The 18425-nt window shown below is 36.9% G+C and overlaps 1 protein-coding gene across 1 annotated transcript in view; it reads left to right on the top strand.

Moving 5' to 3' along the window:
• The window catches only part of GULP1 (GULP PTB domain containing engulfment adaptor 1), a 276087-nt gene that overhangs the window by 222359 nt on the left and 35303 nt on the right, over nt 1-18425 (top strand). Inside the window, exon 7 of the mRNA XM_082658306.1 lies at nt 10842-10979. Within this exon, the coding sequence (XP_082514432.1) occupies nt 10842-10979 (138 nt within the window). The remainder of the gene's footprint in view (nt 1-10841; nt 10980-18425) is intronic.

Here is an 18425-nt window from a genome sequence, read left to right as displayed (position 1 = left end):
TTGCTATACATTTATATAGTAAATATATTTATATATTTAAAAATTTATTCTTAACCAAATGGACTTGATAGAAAATAGACCATTTTTCTATACCATTTGGATGGATGAAAATGGAAGTGAAAAGCAATCTCAGTTGACTCCAACATCTTTCTTCCTGTGTCTTTTCACCTTTTGCTTTTCTCACTTTTCCTCCAAATGGAGATTTTGCATTACTGGAAAAAGGTGGTATAGGTGAATTGGGGATTTACTTATGTTTTGTTCCAACTCCAATAATATATCGTCAGTGTTAAAGGATAATTATGTTCTCACTGTGCTTAATTGTATTCCTGAGTCTCTTTATCCTGTCTCACCAGAAATCAGTACTATATCATAAAGATGTATCACAACAACAAAAATTCACAAAAGTAATAAAATTATAAGTTTCAGCACCCTGGTCTTCTTTTGTAGAAAGATACCTCTTGCCAGTCTAGACAAAACTTAAGATGATTCCCAACTGTCATAACCAAAGGCTTTCTGTGATCACATTGGTTGGTGAGTGAATGAGGAACTGCATAGGTTTCACCACCAGCTGTGTAGATGATGTGTTTTCATGTTAAATACTTGTAATTTCTCCTATAAATGGAAAAAAATGAATCATTTTTCTATATTGTATAGCAGTGATGTGTCCTTTTTATGTTTAACATGATTATACAGTTAGTAAACTGGCGCAGACTTGCTGTCAGTATTTGGGAGCTACAGTACAGCTGAAGGCCATCGTTTGACTGTATTAATAATAAAACAAAGATATGCCAGTGAGAAAAAGACTGGTCAATCAGGCAAAGTGTAGGAGAAGGATAGTCTCAGACAAACGTGGTCAGTGTCCATCTCAGCACTAACCACAAGAGAGGAAAGATGACTTCATCAGAAGCCTTAGTAAGTTGTTTACAATCATACAGTATACAGCTTCATTTTAATTTTCATGCTTGCAAACAACCCTTTGATGACTTACCATTTGTTTTTTGTTTTTTGTTTTTTTTCTCCAATACGTACTTTTTTTTTATTATAGTAAAATGTACAAAACATAAAATTTACCATTTAAATCATTTTAAAGTCTACAGTTCACTGGCACTATATACATTCACACTGTTATGGAACTATCACCACCATCCATCTCCAGAACATTTTTCATCTTCCCAAACAGGAACTCTGTACCTATTAGACAATATCTCCCCAGTCCTCTTTGCTCCTGTTCCTGGCAACCACCGTTCTGCTTTCTGTTGTTATGAATTTGACTACTGTAGGTATCTTATATAATTGAAATCATACAATATTTGTCCTTTTGTGACTGACTTATTAGCATGATGCTTTCAAAATCTGTTCATGTGGTAGCATGTGTCAGAATTTTCTTCCTTTTTAAGGTTGAATAATATTCCATGGTACGTATATACTACGTTGTGTGTACCCATTCATCTGTCAGTGGGTTGCTCCCACCTTTTAGCTGTTGTGAATAATGCTTGCTAAGAACGTGAGTGTAAAGATATCTGTTTGAGTGCTTGCTTTCAGTTATTTTGGTATATACCCAGAAGTGGAATTCTTTTTTTTTTCTTTTTTTTTAACATCTTTATTGGGGTATAATTACTTTACAATGGTGTGTTAGTTTCTGCTTTATAACAAAGTGAATCAGTTATACATATACATATGTTCCCATATCTCTTCCCTCTTGCGTCTCCCTCCCTCCCACCCTCCCTATCCCACCCCTCCAGGCTGTCACAAAGCACCGAGCCAATATCCCTGTGCCATGCGGCTGCTTCCCACTAGCTATCTACCTTACTACGTTTGTTAGTGTGTATATGTCCATGACTCTCTCTCGCCCCGTCACAGCTCACCCTTCCCCCTCCCCATAACCTCAAGTCCGTTCTCTAGGAGGTCTGCGTCTTTATTCCTGCCTTACCCCTAGGTTCTTCATGACATTTTTTTTTCTTAAATTCCATATATATGTGTTAGCATACTGTATTTGTCTTTTTCTTTCTGACTTACTTCACTGTGTATGACAGACTCTAGGTCTATCCACCTCATTACAAATAGCTCAATTTCGTTTCTTTTTATGGCTGAGTAATATTCCATTGTATATATGTGCCACATCTTCTTTATCCATTCATCCGATGATGGGCACTTAGGTTGTTTCCATCTCCGGGCTATTGTAAATAGAGCTGCGATGAACATTTTGGTACATGACTCTTTTTGAATTTCGGTTTTCTCAGGGTATATGCCCAGTAGTGGGATTGCTGGGTCATATGGTAGTTCTATTTGTAGTTTTTTAAGGAACCTCCATACTGTTCTCCATAGTGGCTGAACCAATTCACATTCCCACCAGCAGTGCAAGAGGGTTCCCTTTTCTCCACACCCTCTCCAGCATTTATTGTTTCTAGATTTTTTGATGATGGCCATTCTGACTGGTGTGAGATGATATCTCATTGTAGTTTTGATTTGCATTTCTCTAATGATTAATGATGTTGAGCATTCTTTCATGTGTTTGTTGGCAGTCTGTATATCTTCTTTGGAGAAATGTCTATTTAGGTCTTCTGCCCATTTTTGGATTGGGTTGTTTGTTTTTTTGTTGTTGAGCTGCATGAGCTGCTTGTAAATTTTGGAGATTAATCCTTTGTCGGTTGCTTCATTTGCAAATATTTTCTCCCATTCTGAGGGTTGTTTTTTGGTCTTGTTTATGGTTTCCTTTGCTGTGCAAAAGCTTTGAAGTTTCATTAGGTCCCATTTGTTTATTTTTGTTTTTATTTGCATTACTCTAGGGGGTGGGTCAGAAAGAATCTTGCTGTGATTTATGTCATAGAGTGTTCTGCCTATGTTTTCCTCTAAGAGTTTGATAGTTTCTGGCCTTAAATTTAGGTCTTTAATCCATTTTGAGCTTATTTTTGTGTATGGTGTAAGGGAGTGTTCTAATTTCATTCTTTTACATGTACCTGTCCAGTTTTCCCAGCACCACTTATTGAAGAGGCTGTCCTTTTTCCACTGTACATTCCTGCCACCTTTATCAAAGATAAGGTGTCCATATGTGCATGGGTTTATCTCTGGGCTTTCTATCCTGTTCCATTGATCTATCTTTCTGTTTTTGTGCCAGTACCATACCGTCTTGATAACTGTAGCTTTGTAGTATAGTCTGAAGTCAGGGAGCCTGATTCCTCCAGTTCCTTTTTTTGTTCTCAAGATTGCTTTGGCTATTCGGGGTCTTTTGTGTTTCCATACAAATTGCGAAATTTTTTGTTCTAGTTCTGTGAAAAATGCCAGTGGTAGTTTGATAGGGATTGCATTGAATCTATAGATTGCTTTGGGTAGTAGAGTCATTTTCACAATGTTGATTCTTCCAATCCAAGAACATGGTATATGTCTCCATCTATTTGTATCATCTTTAATTTCTTTCATCAGTGTCTTATAGTTTTCTGCATACAGGTCTTTTGTCTCCTTAGGTAGGTTTATTCCTAGATATTTTATTCTTTTTGTTGCAATGGTAAATGGGAGTGTTTTCTTGATTTCACTTTCAGATTTTTCATCATTAGTATATAGGAATGCCAGAGATTTCTGTGCATTAATTTTGTATCCTGCTACTTTACCAAATTCATTGATTAGCTCTAGTAGTTTTCTGGTAGCATCTTTAGGATTCTCTATGTATAGGATCATGTCATCTGCAAACAGTGACAGCTTTACTTCTTCTTTTCCGATTTGGATTCCTTTTATTTCCTTCTCTTCTCTGATTGCTGTGGCTAAAACTTCCAAAACTATGTTGAATAAGAGTGGTGAGAGTGGGCACCCTTGTTTTGTTCCTGATCTTAGTGGAAATGCTTTCAGTTTTCCACCATTGAGGATGATGTTTGCTGTGGGCTTGTCGTATATGGCCTTTATTATGTTGAGGAAAGTTCCCTCTATGCCTACTTTCTGCAGGGTTTTTATCATAAATGGGTGTTGAATTTTGTCAAAAGCTTTCTCTGCATCTATTGAGATGATCATATGGTTTTTCTCCTTCAATTTGTTAATATGGTTTATCACATTGATAGATTTGCGTATATTGAAGAATCCTTGCATTCCTGGAATAAACCCCACTTGATCATGGTGTATGATCCTTTTAATGTGCTGTTGGATTCTGTTTGCTAGTATTTTGTTGAGGATTTTTGCATCTATGTTCATCAGTGATATTGGTCTGTAGTTTTCTTTCTTTGTGACATCCTTGCCTGGTTTTGGTATCAAGGTGATGGTGGCCTCGTAGAATGAGTTTGGGAGTGTTCCTCCCTCTGCTATATTTTGGAAGAGTTTGAGAAGGATAGGTGTTAGCTCTTCTCTAAATGTTTGATAGAATTCGCCTGTGAAGCCATCTGGTCCTGGGCTTTTCTTTGTTGGAAGATTTTTAATCACAGTTTCAATTTCAGTGCTTGTGATTGGTCTGTTCATATTTTCTATTTCTTCCTGGTTCAGTCTCGGAAGGCTGTGCATTTCTAAGAATTTGTCCATTTCTTCCAGATTGTCCATTTTATTGGCATAGAGTTGCTTGTAGTAATCTCTCATGATCTCTTTTATTTCTGCAGTGTCAGTTGTTACCTCTCCTTTTTCATTTCTAATTCTATTGATTTGAGTCTTCTCCCTTTTTTTCTTGATGAGTCTGGCTAGTGGTTTATCTATTTTGTTTATCTTCTCAAAGAACCAGCTTTTAGTTTTATTGATCTTTGCTATTGTTTCCTTCATTTCTTTTTCATTTATTTCTGATCTGATTTTTATGATTTCTTTCCTTCTGCTAGCTTTGGGGTTTTTTTGTTCTTCTTTCTCTAATTGCTTGAGGTGCAAGGTTAGGTTGTTTATTCTAGATGTTTCCTGCTTCTTAAGGTGGGCTTGTATTGCTATAAACTTCCCCCTTAGAACTGCTTTTGCTGCATCCCACAGGTTTTGGGTCGTTGTGTCTCCATTGTCATTTGTTTCTAGGTATTTTTTGATTTCCTCTTTGATTTCTTCAGTGATCACTTCATTATTAAGTAGTGTATTGTTTAGCCTCCATGTGTTTGTATTTTTTACAGATCTTTTCCTGTAATTGATATCTAGTCTCATGGCGTTGTGGTCAGAAAAGATACTTGATACAATTTCAATTTTCTTAAATTTGCCAAGGCTTGATTTGTGACCCAAGATGTGATCTATCCTGGAGAATGTTCCATGAGCACTTGAGAAAAATGTGTATTCTGTTGTTTTTGGATGGAGTGTCCTATAAATATCAATTAAGTCCATCTTGTTTAATGTATCATTTAAAGCTTGTGTTTCCTTATTTATTTTCATTTTGGATGATCTGTCCTTGGGTGAAAGTGGGGTGTTTAAGTCCCCTACTATGAATGTGTTACTGTCGATTTCCCCTTTTATGGCTGTTAGTATTTGCCTTATGTATTGAGGTGCTCCTATGTTGGGTGCATAAATATTTACAATTGTTATATCTTCTTCTTGGATCGATCCCTTGATCATTATGTAGTGTTCTTCTTTGTCTCTTTTAATAGTCCTTATTTTAAAGTCTATTTTGTCTGATATGAGAATTGCTACTCCAGCTTTCTTTTGGTTTCCATTTGCATGGAATATCTTTTTCCATCCCCTTACTTTTAGTCTGTATGTGTCTCTAGGTCTGAAGTGGGTCTCTTGTAGACAGCATATGTAAGGGTCTTGTTTTTGTATCCATTCAGCTAATCTGTGTCTTTTGGTGGGAGCATTTAGTCCATTTACATTTAAGGTAATTATCGATATGTATGTTCCTATTCCCATTTTCTATATTGTTTTGGGTTCGTTATTATAGGTCTTTTCCTTCTCTTGTGTTTCTTGCCTAGAGAAGATCCTTTAGCATTTGTTGTAAAGCTGGTTTGGTGGTGCTGAACTCTCTCAGCTTTTGCTTGTCTGTAAAGGTTTTAATTTCTCCATCAAATCTGAATGAGATCCTTGCTGGGTAGAGTAGTCTTGGTTGCAGGTTTTTCTCCTTTATCACTTTCAGTATGTCCTGCCACTCCCTTCTGGCTTGTAGGGTTTCTGCTGAGAGATCAGCTGTTAACCTTATGGGGATTCCCTTATGTGTTATTTGTTGTTTTTCCCTTGCTGCTTTTAATATGCTTTCTTTGTATTTAATTTTTGACAGTTTGATTAATATGTGTCTTGGCGTATTTCTCCTTGTATTTATCCTGTATGGGACTCTCTGTGCTTCCTGGACTTGATTAACTATTTCCTTTCCCATATTAGGGAAGTTTTCAACTATAATCTCTTCAAATATTTTCTCAGTCCCTTTCTTTTTCTCTTCTTCTTCTGGAACCCCTATAATTCGAATGTTGGTGCGTTTAATGTTGTCCCAGAGGTCTCTGAGACTGTCCTCAGTTCTTTTCATTCTTTTTTCTTTATTCTGCTCTGCAGTAGTTATTTCCACTATTTTATCTTCCAGGTCACTTATCCGTTCTTCTGCCTCAGTTATTCTGCTATTGATCCCATCTAGAGTATTTTTAATTTCATTTATTGTGTTGTTCATCGTTGCTTGTTTCATCTTTAGTTCTTCTAGGTCCTTGTTAACTGATTCTTGCATTTTGTCCATTCTATTGTCCATTCTATCTCCAAGATTTCGGATCAACCTTACTATCATTATTCTGAATTCTTTTTCAGGTAGACTGCCTATTTCCTCTTCATTTGTTAGGTCTGGTGCATTTTTATACTGCTCCTTTATCTGCTGTGTGTTTTTCTGTTTTCTCATTTTGCTTATCTTACTGTGTTTGGGGTCTCCTTTTTGCAGGCTGCAGGTTCGTAGTTCCTCCTGTTTTTGATGTCTGTCTCCAGTGGCTAAGGTTGGTTCAGTGGGTTGTGTAGGCTTCCTGGTGGAGGGGACTAGTGCCTGTGTTGTGGTGGATGAGGCTGGATCTTGTCTCTCTAGTGGGCAGGTTCACGTCTGGTGGTGTGTTTTGGGGTGTCTGTGGCCTTATTATGATTTTAGGCAGCCTCTCTGCTAATGGGTGGGGTTGTGTTCCTGTTTTGCTAGTTGTTTGGCACAGGTTGTCCAGCACTGTGGCTTGCTGGTCGTTGAGTGAAGCTGGGTGCTGGTGTTAAGATGGAGGTCTCTGGGAGATTTTCGCCGTTTGATATTATGTGGAGCTGGGAGGTCTCTTGTGGACCAGTGTCCTGAATTTGGCTCTCCTACCTCAGAGGCAGAGCCCTAACTCCTGGCTGGAGCACCAAGAGCCTTTCATCCACACGGCTCAGAATAAAAGGGAGAAAAAGTAGAGGGAATTAGTAGAAGTATGAGGAAAGAAAGAAGGAAAGGAGGGAAGGAAGGAAGAAAGAAAGAAAGAACCAAAGAAGGAAAGAAGGCAAGAAGGAACGAAAGGAGGGAGGGAGGGAGGGAGGAAGGAAGGAAGGAGGGAAAGAAGGAAAAACAGAAAGAAAGAAGATACAGTAAAAATAAAATAAAGTATAATAAAGTTATTGAATTAAAAAATTCTTAATTAGAAAGAAAAAAAAAAAAAAGGGACGGGTAGAACCTTAGGACAAATGTTGGAAGCAAAGCTATACAGACAAAGTCTTACACAGAAGCGTACACATACACCCTCACAAAAAGAGGTAAAGGGGGAAAAATCATAAATCTTGCTGTCAGAGACCACCTCCTCAATTTGGGATGATTCGTTGTCTAAAGGAGGGAAGGAAGGAGGGAAGGAAGGAAGGAAGGAAGAAAGAAAGAAAGAAGCAAAGAAGGAAAGAAGGCAAGAAGGAACGAAAGGAGGGAGGGAGGGAGGGAGGAAGGAAGGAAGGAGGGAAAGAAGGAAAAACAGAAAGAAAGAAGATACAGTAAAAATAAAGTAAAGTATAATAAAGTTATTGAATTTAAAAAATTCTTAATTAGAAAAAAAAAAGGGACGGATAGAACCTTAGGACAAATGTTGGAAGCAAAGCTATACAGACAAAATCTTACACAGAAGCATACACATACACCCTCACAAAAAGAGGTAAAGGGGGAAAAATCATAAATCTTGCTGTCAGAGACCACCTCCTCAATTTGGGATGATTCGTTGTCTAAAGGAGGGAAGGAAGGAAGGAAGGAAGGAAGGAAGGAAGGAAAGAAAGAAAGAAAGAAAGAAAGAAAGAAAGAAAGAAAGAAAGAAAGAAAGAAAGAAAGAAAGAAAAGTATAATAACGATCTTAAAATTAAAATTGATTATTAAGAAAAAAATTTTAAGAAAAAACCATGGACGGATAGAAGCCTAGGACAAATGGTGGAAGCAAGACTATACAGACAAGATCTCACACAGAAGCATACACATACACATTCACAAAAAGAGGAATGGGGAAAAAAATCATAGATCTTGCTCCCAAAGTCCACCTCCTTAATTTGGGATGATTGGCTGTCTATTCAGGTATTCCACAGATGCAGGGTACATCAAGTTGATTGTGGAGCTTTAATCCGCTGCTTCTGAGGCTGCTGGGAGAGATTTCCCTTTCTCTTCTTTGTTCTCACAGCTCACAGGGGCTCAGCTTTGGATTCGGCCCTGCCTCTGCGTGTAGGTCGCTGGAGGGCGTCTGTTTTTTGCTCAGACAGGACGGGGTTAAAGGAGCCGCTGATTCGGGGGTTCTGGCGTTCTGAGGCCGGCGGGGAGGGAGGGGCACGGAATGCGGGGCGGGCCTGCGGCGGCAAAGTCCGGCGTGACCCTGCACCAGCCCGAGGCCCGCCGTGCGCTCTCCCGGGGAAGTCGTCCCCGGATCCCGGGAACCCGGCAGTGGCGGGCTGCACAGGCTCCGCGGAAGAGGGGAGTGGAGAGCGACCTGCGCTCGCAGACAGGCCCCTTGGTGGCGGCAGCAGCAGCCCCAACGTCTCCCGCCCGCCTCTGGAGTCCGCGCCCCCAGCCGCGGCTCGCGCCCGTCTCTGGGGTCCGCGCCCTCAGCCGCGGCTCGCGCCCGTCTCTGGGGTCCGCGCTTTCAGCCGCGGCTCGCGCCCGTCTCTGGAGTCTGCGCCCTCAGCCGCGGCTCGCGCCCGTCTCTGGGGTCCGCGCCCTCAGCCGCGGCTCGCGCCCGTCTCTGGGGTCCGCGCTTTCAGCCGCGGCTCGCGCCCGCCTCTGGAGTCCGCGCTTTCAGCCGCGGCTCGCGCCCGTCTCTGGGGTCCGCGCTTTCAGCCGCGGCTCGCGCCCGTCTCTGGGGTCCGCGCTTTCAGCCGCGGCTCGCGCCCGTCTCTGGGGTCCGCGCTTTCAGCCGCGGCTCGCGCCCGTCTCTGGGGTTCGCGCTTTTAGCCGCGGCTCGCGCCCGTCTCTGGAGTTCCTTTAAGCAGCGTTCTTAAACCCTTCTCCTCACGCACCAGGAAACAAAGAGGGAAGAAAAAGTCTCTTGCCTCTTCGGCAGGTGCAGGCCTTTCCCCGGACTCCCTCCCGGCTAGCTGTGGTGCACTAACCCCTTCAGGCTATGTTCAAGCCGCCAACCCCAGTCCTCTCCCTGCGCTCAGTCCGAAACCGAAACCCGAGCCTCAGAGCCTCAGCTCGCAGCCCCGCCCGTCCCGGCGGGTGAGCAGACAAGCCTCTCGGGCTGGTGAGTGCCGGTCGGCACCAATCCTCTGTGCGGGAATCTCCCCGCTTTGCCCTCCGCACCCGTTGCCGTGCACTCCTCTGCGGCTTCGAAGCTCCCCCCTCCGCCTCCCGCAGTCTCCGCCCGCGAAGGGGCTTCCTAGTGTGTGGAAACTTTTCCTCCTTCACAGCTCCCTCCCACTGGTGCAGGTGCCGTCCCTATTCTTTTGTCTCTGTTTATTCTTTTTTCCTTTTGCCCTACCCAGGTAATTGGGGAGTTTCTTGCCTTTTGGGAGGTCTGAGGTCTTCTGCCAGCCTTCAGTAGGTGTTCTGTAGGAGTTGTTCCACGTGTAGATGTATTTCTGGTGTATCTGTGGAGAGGAAGGTGATCTCCGCGTCTTACTCTTCCGCCATCTTCCGGTGCTCTCCTTACCATTTGTTTTGTATGCAGTCGAGAATGCAGGCTGTAGACAAATTCTCTTAGCATTTATTTGTTTAACTTGTTATATGTACTCATTTTCCGTCTGAAGGGCAGTAATGTGAATCAGAGTGATAGAGAAAATCTCAGCAAGCTGGCACGTCAAACCCTGAACTTGGAAGGATGTAGTGACAGATGCTATAGTTGCAGTATATGATGTGTGTGTGTGTGTGTGTGTGTGTGTGTGTGTGTGTGTATGCAGTATTTATCTTTCTACTGATTAACAAGGTTGATTCAGCAATTTAGAAGCTGGATGTCTAGATCTTCTTCATTCATTGCTCCAATGGAAAACATTACAGAAGTTGCAAGGATGATTTCCTTAGACAGAAGAGTTTCAAGAGTGTATGAGTTACCATGAAGACATGTAATATGTAGTATGTTTCATATGAAATTGTGTACAAATGAAGTTATGTTTTAAACTGTAATGTTAGTAGCAGTAAGATAAAATGAAAAGTATTCTGGTTAAAAAGGGTTCTGCTAATTCTGTAACCTTGTGGAAGCATCTTAATCTCTCTAGACCTCAATATCCTCCTAACTAAAATTGCACAATTTAAAGTAATGGTCTCTGAATCCCCTGTAGCTCAGGAAGCCCATGAACCTCTGATCCTCTTTTCCCTTCTGTTTTTCTAAGTGCTATTGAAATGACTATCTTAGTTTAATCCTGACTCAGGAGGTTTATCTCATTACGTGTTTGTTTAAGTTTGAAGTGTATGTAATTATAAAATCAAGGAATGACAGATGATGTTTCATAAGTTGTATGTTATTAGCACAGCTGGTATAGCAGAAAATGGAAAAAAAAATCTCTTCAACTATGTTTATTTTCATCTGTGTTCACAGGAAGTTCAACACAATTGCCAGCTTCACAGAATATCATTTTGTGCAGATGATAAAACTGACAAGAGGATATTCACTTTCATATGCAAAGATTCTGAGTCAAATAAACATTTGTGCTATGTATTTGACAGTGAAAAGTGTGTAAGTATGCCAGATGTTTTAGGGTGGTTTGTTCTGCTCTACAAGCCAGGAATTATCTTGTTTCTGACATTAGTAAAGTATTTGGAAATGAATAAGTTCTGCAAATACTTAACTACACTAATAGATTCATCCTGTCATGAGAATATGCTTCAGGATTTCATCCTTAACTAAATTCTCATGTTCATGGGCACAAGCTTTCATGCAAATTTCTTTTCTTAGAATGTCATGCTTATGTTATACATTTGTCTTATAATCACTTGATTTATTTGACATTTTAAACTCAAATACAATTTAGTAATATGCATATAATGCAAAAGAGTAATTGCAACCAAAGTATTGATTTTTTTTTTTCTGGAATGTGATGGATCTGATGAAAATAAATATTTTAAACTCCAGGAAATGAAATGTGTATGCCTTCTCAAAAAAGTCTCCAATACTTTGAAAATCTGGTTCTTGATTTTCATTATTCAGAAAACTTAATATAATGAAAGGTGGTAGAATTGTATGGGCGTGTGTTTGTGCCTGTGTATGAGCTTGAGAATGTAATCTAAAGTTCTTAGCAAGTAAGAACAATTAGAGAATTCCAAAGTTAAGTTCACTAACAGTTCTTTAATCATCTGGAATCTTAAGGAAAACCCAATGTCTTGACTACAAGCATAAGCTAATGCTAATCATAACCTAGTCCGAGGTTCTGTTATAAAACATAAGATGTGAATTCCAAGCACACATTGTAGCCTTTGATAGCTTTAATTGAGGAAGAACATCTAATCTCAACAACATGATTGCCTTAGACAGAAAGAAACAATTTATTTATTTGCTCATTTTTAATACTGTCAAAAATAGCAGGGACTAATATTATCACTATTATATAATTTATTTCTCTGGTTTCAGTACGTGAGCTTCTTAAAAACAAATACTTTTATTTGTCCATGTAACTCCTGCGTCAGGTGAACAATAGATGCTCAATGAATTTTTTTCCTTAAAGAAAAGACTATGTGGACAAATTTACAAAAGATACAGCAAGTTATTATCTGTATCTTTTAAACTGTAGTTCTTTAAACAGGCAAACTAATGTGCTAAGCTACTCCGCATCATAACATGTTTTGAGAATTTGATGAATATTATGAAACATCTCATCAGAAAAATATGCTTATCCATATAAGACAATATTATGTGAACAATATGGCATTTTATATGAAATTAAAAAGTTGTTTTTGAAATGTATCCTATCGAATGAATGCATTATATTTAATGTCCCAAATGCTTCTTAACCATAATTGCTTGCAAATGTTTTCTCTGTGATTGAGAAGATTAAGGTTGATACTTATTGAATATCTTCTATGTGTAAGATATTATAACCTTTTACCACTTATGACAAACAGTAAATTCAGTTGCCCTTCTTTCTTGTCTTACACATGGGAATAAACTTCCTTGGGGTCCTTTGAAATATTCATAACCCAAGTCCATTATAAATACTAGTCTTCTTATAACGTTATGTCACATGTTTTATCTTTCTTTGATCTCCAAATTTATTACATGATTATTTAAAATATAAGCTTGCTAGAATTCCCATGAACTTTTATTGATTTCAAAGTATAAACTCTGTTACTCCCTGATCATAATTGTTTGTAACTGATTTCCAGAATTTCAGTTCCTTGACCCATTATTCCTCTCTGGATATACCATATTAGCTTTCTTTTTTCTTGAAGGTTGAAAATATTTTCTTGAAGCCTACAGCAGTGGCTCACAACCATTAGTGTGCATAATGGAGGACCCTTTACAATACAGCTCATTGGTTCCCACTACAAAAAATAAGTTCATATTGATTCGTGCTGGAGCTCAGGAAATCTACATTTAACAAGTCCACCAAGTGATTCTGCTGCAGGTAGATGGAAGTCTGAGCTTTGAAAAGCAAGGATCCAAGATATCTCTCCAACTATAAGTTGGCATCACTTTCATTAGCTTAAAGAGAACATGTTTCCTCAAAGTTTCATTATATCATTTTCACCTCAAAGTTTTATTTGCTCTAATTATAACAATGTCTATATTCATAAAATTGATTTTATATGTATGCAGAATTTTGAAATACCATCCCCTCTAACTCTCATTTCCTAGTTATTGAAAATTAAAACAGGAAAATAAATTATGGCCCGATTAACACAACTCTTCCTCTTACTTTAAGAAACCAAAGCTTGAGAAGTTGAGTGACTTTCCCAAAGTTACAAAGCTAGGAGATAACAGAATCAGGATTGAGATTTAATACCTTGAATTGCCATTGTAACATCTATCCAGTCATGCTATCTTACTCCCAAACTGTGACCTGTTCCAGGGGCCTTGTCTTATATATTCATTATATTTTATCCTTTCAGTACTTCCATGAAATTGTTGAGAGTTTGAAAGATAGATGAAGCCCCTCTTAGCATGCCATGAGACTGGAGTTCACTACTTTGTTAACATGTTGTGTTAATGAGTCTCCTTCCATGGTGACAATGAGGATAATGTGGGGAGCTAGAGTACCCAGCCCTGCTAAGCAGTAATTAAGAGAGGCCAAGTAAGGAAGCTAAGCTTCTATCCCCACCAGGCAGTAATGAGGCAATGCTCTCCCATTCCCATTCCCCTACTGGAACCGTGTCAGAGAGAGCCACCCAAACACAAAGTTTAAATAATTTCCAGCGTCTCATAACATAATATCTAAAATATCCAGGGTTCACTTGAAAATAACTCATCATATCAAGAATTGGAACATAAACTAAATGAAAAAAGATGACCAATAGATCTCAACACTGAGATGAGAGAGATATTAGTTACCAGACAAAAGTAACAAAACCAGCCAACATAAAAATAATAAAATAAACCATTACAATCACACTTGAAACAAAAAGTAGAAAGTATTATCAAAGAAATAGAAAATCAAAGCAAAGAAATTGAAGATATAAAGAAAACCCAACTGAGAATATTAGAGCTGAAAAATACGATAGTCGAATAAAAAATGCAATATATGGGCTCAGAAGGGAGAGGACAGAAGAAAGAATCAGCAACCTAGAAGATCAAAAAATAGAAAATGCCCAATCTGAACAACACAGAGATAATAAGCATACACATATGTATGCACACACACATGTGCACACAGGCATACACACAAAACAATACAAAAGCAAAAAACAAAACAGAACTTCAGGGACCTGTGGGACTATAACAAAATGTCTAACATTCATGTGTCATCAGAGTTCTGGAAAGAGAGAGAAAAAAAGGTAGCCTTGAAAAAAACACATGAAGAAATAATAGTTGCAAACTTCCCAAATTTGGCAAAAGACATAAACCTATAGATTCAAGAAACTGAATGAACTCCAAACAGGATAAACCCAACTAATTCCACACCAAGTCACATCATACATAATCAAACTTTTGAAAACTAAAAACAGAAAAACCTTGAAAGCTGCAAGAGATAAACTAGTCCTTACCTATAGCAGAAACATCAATTCAAATGACAGTGTATTCCTTATTAGAAACCATGAAGGTGAGAAGGAAGTCACAGTATTTTTTTGAGTGCAAAAAAAAAAAAAAAGGAGTGCTGTCAAACCAGAATTTTATATCCAGAAAAAAACATATACCTCAGAAATTAAAGAGAAATCAAAAACTTATCAAACGAAGGAAAACTAAGATTATTTGTCACTCCCAGATCTACTCTAAGTGAATGGCTAAAGGAAGTTCTCTAAACAATAAAAGAAGGCATCTTGGAACATGAGGAAGGAAAAAAGAACAGGATAAGCAAGCATATGGGTAAATCTTTAGTTTTCTAAATTATGATTGACAGTAGAAGCAAAAAATACTTTCTGATATGATTCTAAATGAATATATAGAAAATATGTAAGGCAATTATATTATAAACAGGGAAAGTTGAAGGGATGTAAAGGGAGGTAAGGTTTCTACACCTCTCTTGAACTGGAAAAATGACAGCATTAGTACACTGTGATAAGTTGTATAAATATAATGTGGATTCCAGAGCAACCACTAAAAAAGTTATAAAATGGGATACATTTTAAAATACTATGGGTAAATCAAAATTTTATTATAAAAATGTTTTAAAAACCCATAGAAATTCAGTAAAAAAAAAAAACAGAAAGAAAAAATAGAAATAACAGAAAAGAAAAAAATTAAATGGAAATTTAACCTCTAATATATCAAAAATAACATTAAATGTAAGTGGTCTAAGTATACTAATTAAAAGAGATTGCTAGAGTAGATTTTAAAAAACCCAGATATATGTTGTCTTCAAGAAACTTGCTGCAAGTATAATGATACAGGTGATATAAGAAGGTTAAATATAAAATGATGAAAAAAGATGTATCATGCAAAAATTATTCTAAGAAAGCACAAGTAAGTGTATTAATATCAGATAAAGTACACTTCAAAGTAAAGAAAATTATCAGAGACAAAGAAGGACGTTATTTAATGATAAAAGGGTCATACCACCAAGAAGAATAACAATTCTAAATTTACATGATCATATCACAGAGCTGCAAAATAAATGAAACAAAAACTGATAGAACTGAAAAGAAATATGGGGTAAATAGACAAATACAAAATTATAGTTGGAGCCTTCACCACCACTTTTCTTAAAATTAATAGAACAGCTAGACAGGAAATCATCAGGAATATAGAACTCAACAACATCAGCAACCAATGGAATCTAATTAGCAACTAAAGAGAACTTCATTCAATAACAACAGGATGCGTATTGTTTTCCAGTGCCAAAGGAACATGTACCAAAATAGACCATATCCTGGGCTACAAAGCAAACCTCAAAAGTTTAAAAGAGTTGAAATGATAAAGCATGGGTTCTCTGACAACAAAGAAATCGACCTAAAAATTAATAACAGAAAGATAACAGGAAAGTCTTCAAAAACTTGGAAGTTTTGTTTTTCCATATGTCAAAAAGGACATCACATTTGTAAACATTCCATATGTTAAAGAGGAATCTTTAAGAAGAAAAACTTTAAATGTGTGAACTATATAGAAATGAAATAGAACATATCAGCATTTATGTGATTCAGCTAAAACAGTTTTGAGAGAGAAATTTTAACAACTAACTTAAAATATTTGAAAGCAGAAAGTTTCAAATTAATAATCTAAGCTCCCAGCTCAAGCACTTATCAAATTAAAATAGGCAAAAGGAAGAAAATAAGAAAGATAAGAGAAGAAAATTAATGAAGTTGAAAACAGAAACAATAGAGAAAATCAGTGAAACAAAGAGCTGTTTTTTTAAAAGACCATAAAAGTAACAAAATTTCAGTTAAGATTGGCAAAGTAAAAGAAAAAAAAAAAGACACAAGTTACCAATATCTGGCATGAAACAGGGATTTCACTGAAGACCCTCCAGGTATCAAAAAATAATAAGAGGGTGCTATAATCAACTACCACATACCACCCAATATTAGATAATTTGAATAGCCCTGTAACTATAAAGGAAATTGAATTTATAATTTCACACTTATTAAAAGAGAAATCTCCAGTCCTAGATAGTTTCACTGGAAGAATCCATAAAATGCTTAAAGAGGAGTTAACATTGTTCAACACAAGCTATTCCAGAAAATAGAAGAGGTGAGAGAATTCCCCAAATTCATTTCATGAAACTATTATTTTCCAGACACCAAAACCAAGTAAAGATAGTGCAAAAAAAGGAAACTACAGACCAATATCCCTCAAAAATATAGATGCAAAAATTTCTAACTCAATATCAAATATAATTCAGCAATATATAAAAGAATTCTACACCAAGACCAAGTAGAGCTTGTTCCTGGGATGTAAGTTTTATTCAACACAAAAAATCCAACAATATAATTAACCATATTAACAGGCTAAAGAAGAAAAATATATGATCCTATCAATGTTTTAAAAAATATTTGAAAATAATCAATCCCCATTCATGGTTAAAAAATCTCAGAAAAATAGGAAAAGAAGGAAACTTCTTTAACTTAGTAGGATTGGGGATTTTTTTTTTTGCTATCTGTCTCATATATAACCAAAATGTTTTTATTCTAAACAGCCAGTGAAAAACCATTAGAGTGTGTCATTTCTGTCATAGATTTGTGGATATGATTTTAGATGAATTTTAATAGCTTATATTACATGTTTATGGCAATAAATAATTATTTTCTAATATAGAACATTGTGTTTCTTGCAAAGTTAATATGATTAATATTTAATATTATTATTGGTAAAATGAATATAACTGATATAACTGAATTTAATATATAATGAGGAATTTTAGACTTACAGGTTGCTCCCATAATCAAACTTTAGTATTATTATCCTTAAAGCATATGTAAATATATACATGTATGTAAATATATATAAAACCCATAACCTCCAGAATGATAAACAACTTATAGTTGTTACCTCCATGAAGACTAGAGGGGACCAAGATTAAAGTTAAAGAGCTAAAGGAAACTTTAAATTTATCTGTAATGGTCAAAGACTTTAACGTGGATTATACATATATTCAGGGAATTAAAGGAAAAGAAGGTAGTAATAAGTAAACATGAAAATTTCAGCATAGAAATATCAAATATAAAAAATAATTAAATGGTTAGGTAGAATAGCTGAAAAGAAAAAAAATAAGCTTAACATCAGATTTAGGATGGCAGAAAAAATGGTCAGTAATCTGGAAGATAGATGAGAGAAATTATCCAATCAAACAAACAGAGAATATAAATAATAATAATAGTATTGAATAACAGAGCCATAATCACCTGTGGACAAGATAGAGTTCTAACATATGTGAAACAAAAATCATAAGAAGACAGGAGAGAGAAGGTAAGAAAGAAAAAAAGTACTGTCTGAAGAATTCCCAAATGTGGTGAAAACTGTCAATTTACAGATTTGAGAAACATGACAAACTTCAAGCTGAATAAATTATAAAGAAAACTACCTGTAATTATATCACAGACTATCTATAAGAGAGTTGGAGAGAGAAAGAGAGAGCAAGAGAATGATTGAGGGAATGAATGGATCTTGAAATCATCCAGAAAATTTTTTAAAAGACATATCTTTACATACAGATAAAAAAGTAGTATGAATGGCAGCTGACTTTTCATTAGTATCAGTAGAGGCCAGAGGAGAATATAACAATACCTTTAACATGCATAAAGAGATGTCATAACAGAATTTTACACCCATTGAAGGCTAAAAATTTAAGTCAAAATATTTTGAGATAAATGAAACTGGAGTGATTTATTACTAGCAGAACTGTGCTTCAAGGTATGCTAAAGGAAGTTCTTTAACCCAAAGGGAAATGACACAAAAAGGAAATTCAAATGTGCAAAAAAGGATAAAGAAAAAAAAGCACTGGAAAAATTGTGACTAAATATCCATTCTTTAAAACAGAACTGGTTAAAGCAAAAATTGTAGCCTTGTATCATGATGTTAACAAATGACAGTAATAGC

This window comes from Grampus griseus (assembly GCF_964374135.1).
Source record: "Grampus griseus genome assembly, chromosome: 7".
Classification (NCBI taxonomy): Eukaryota; Metazoa; Chordata; class Mammalia; order Artiodactyla; family Delphinidae; genus Grampus; species Grampus griseus.
Note: the sequence above shows the minus strand (reverse complement) of the source record. Positions and strands in the feature narration are given on the sequence as shown.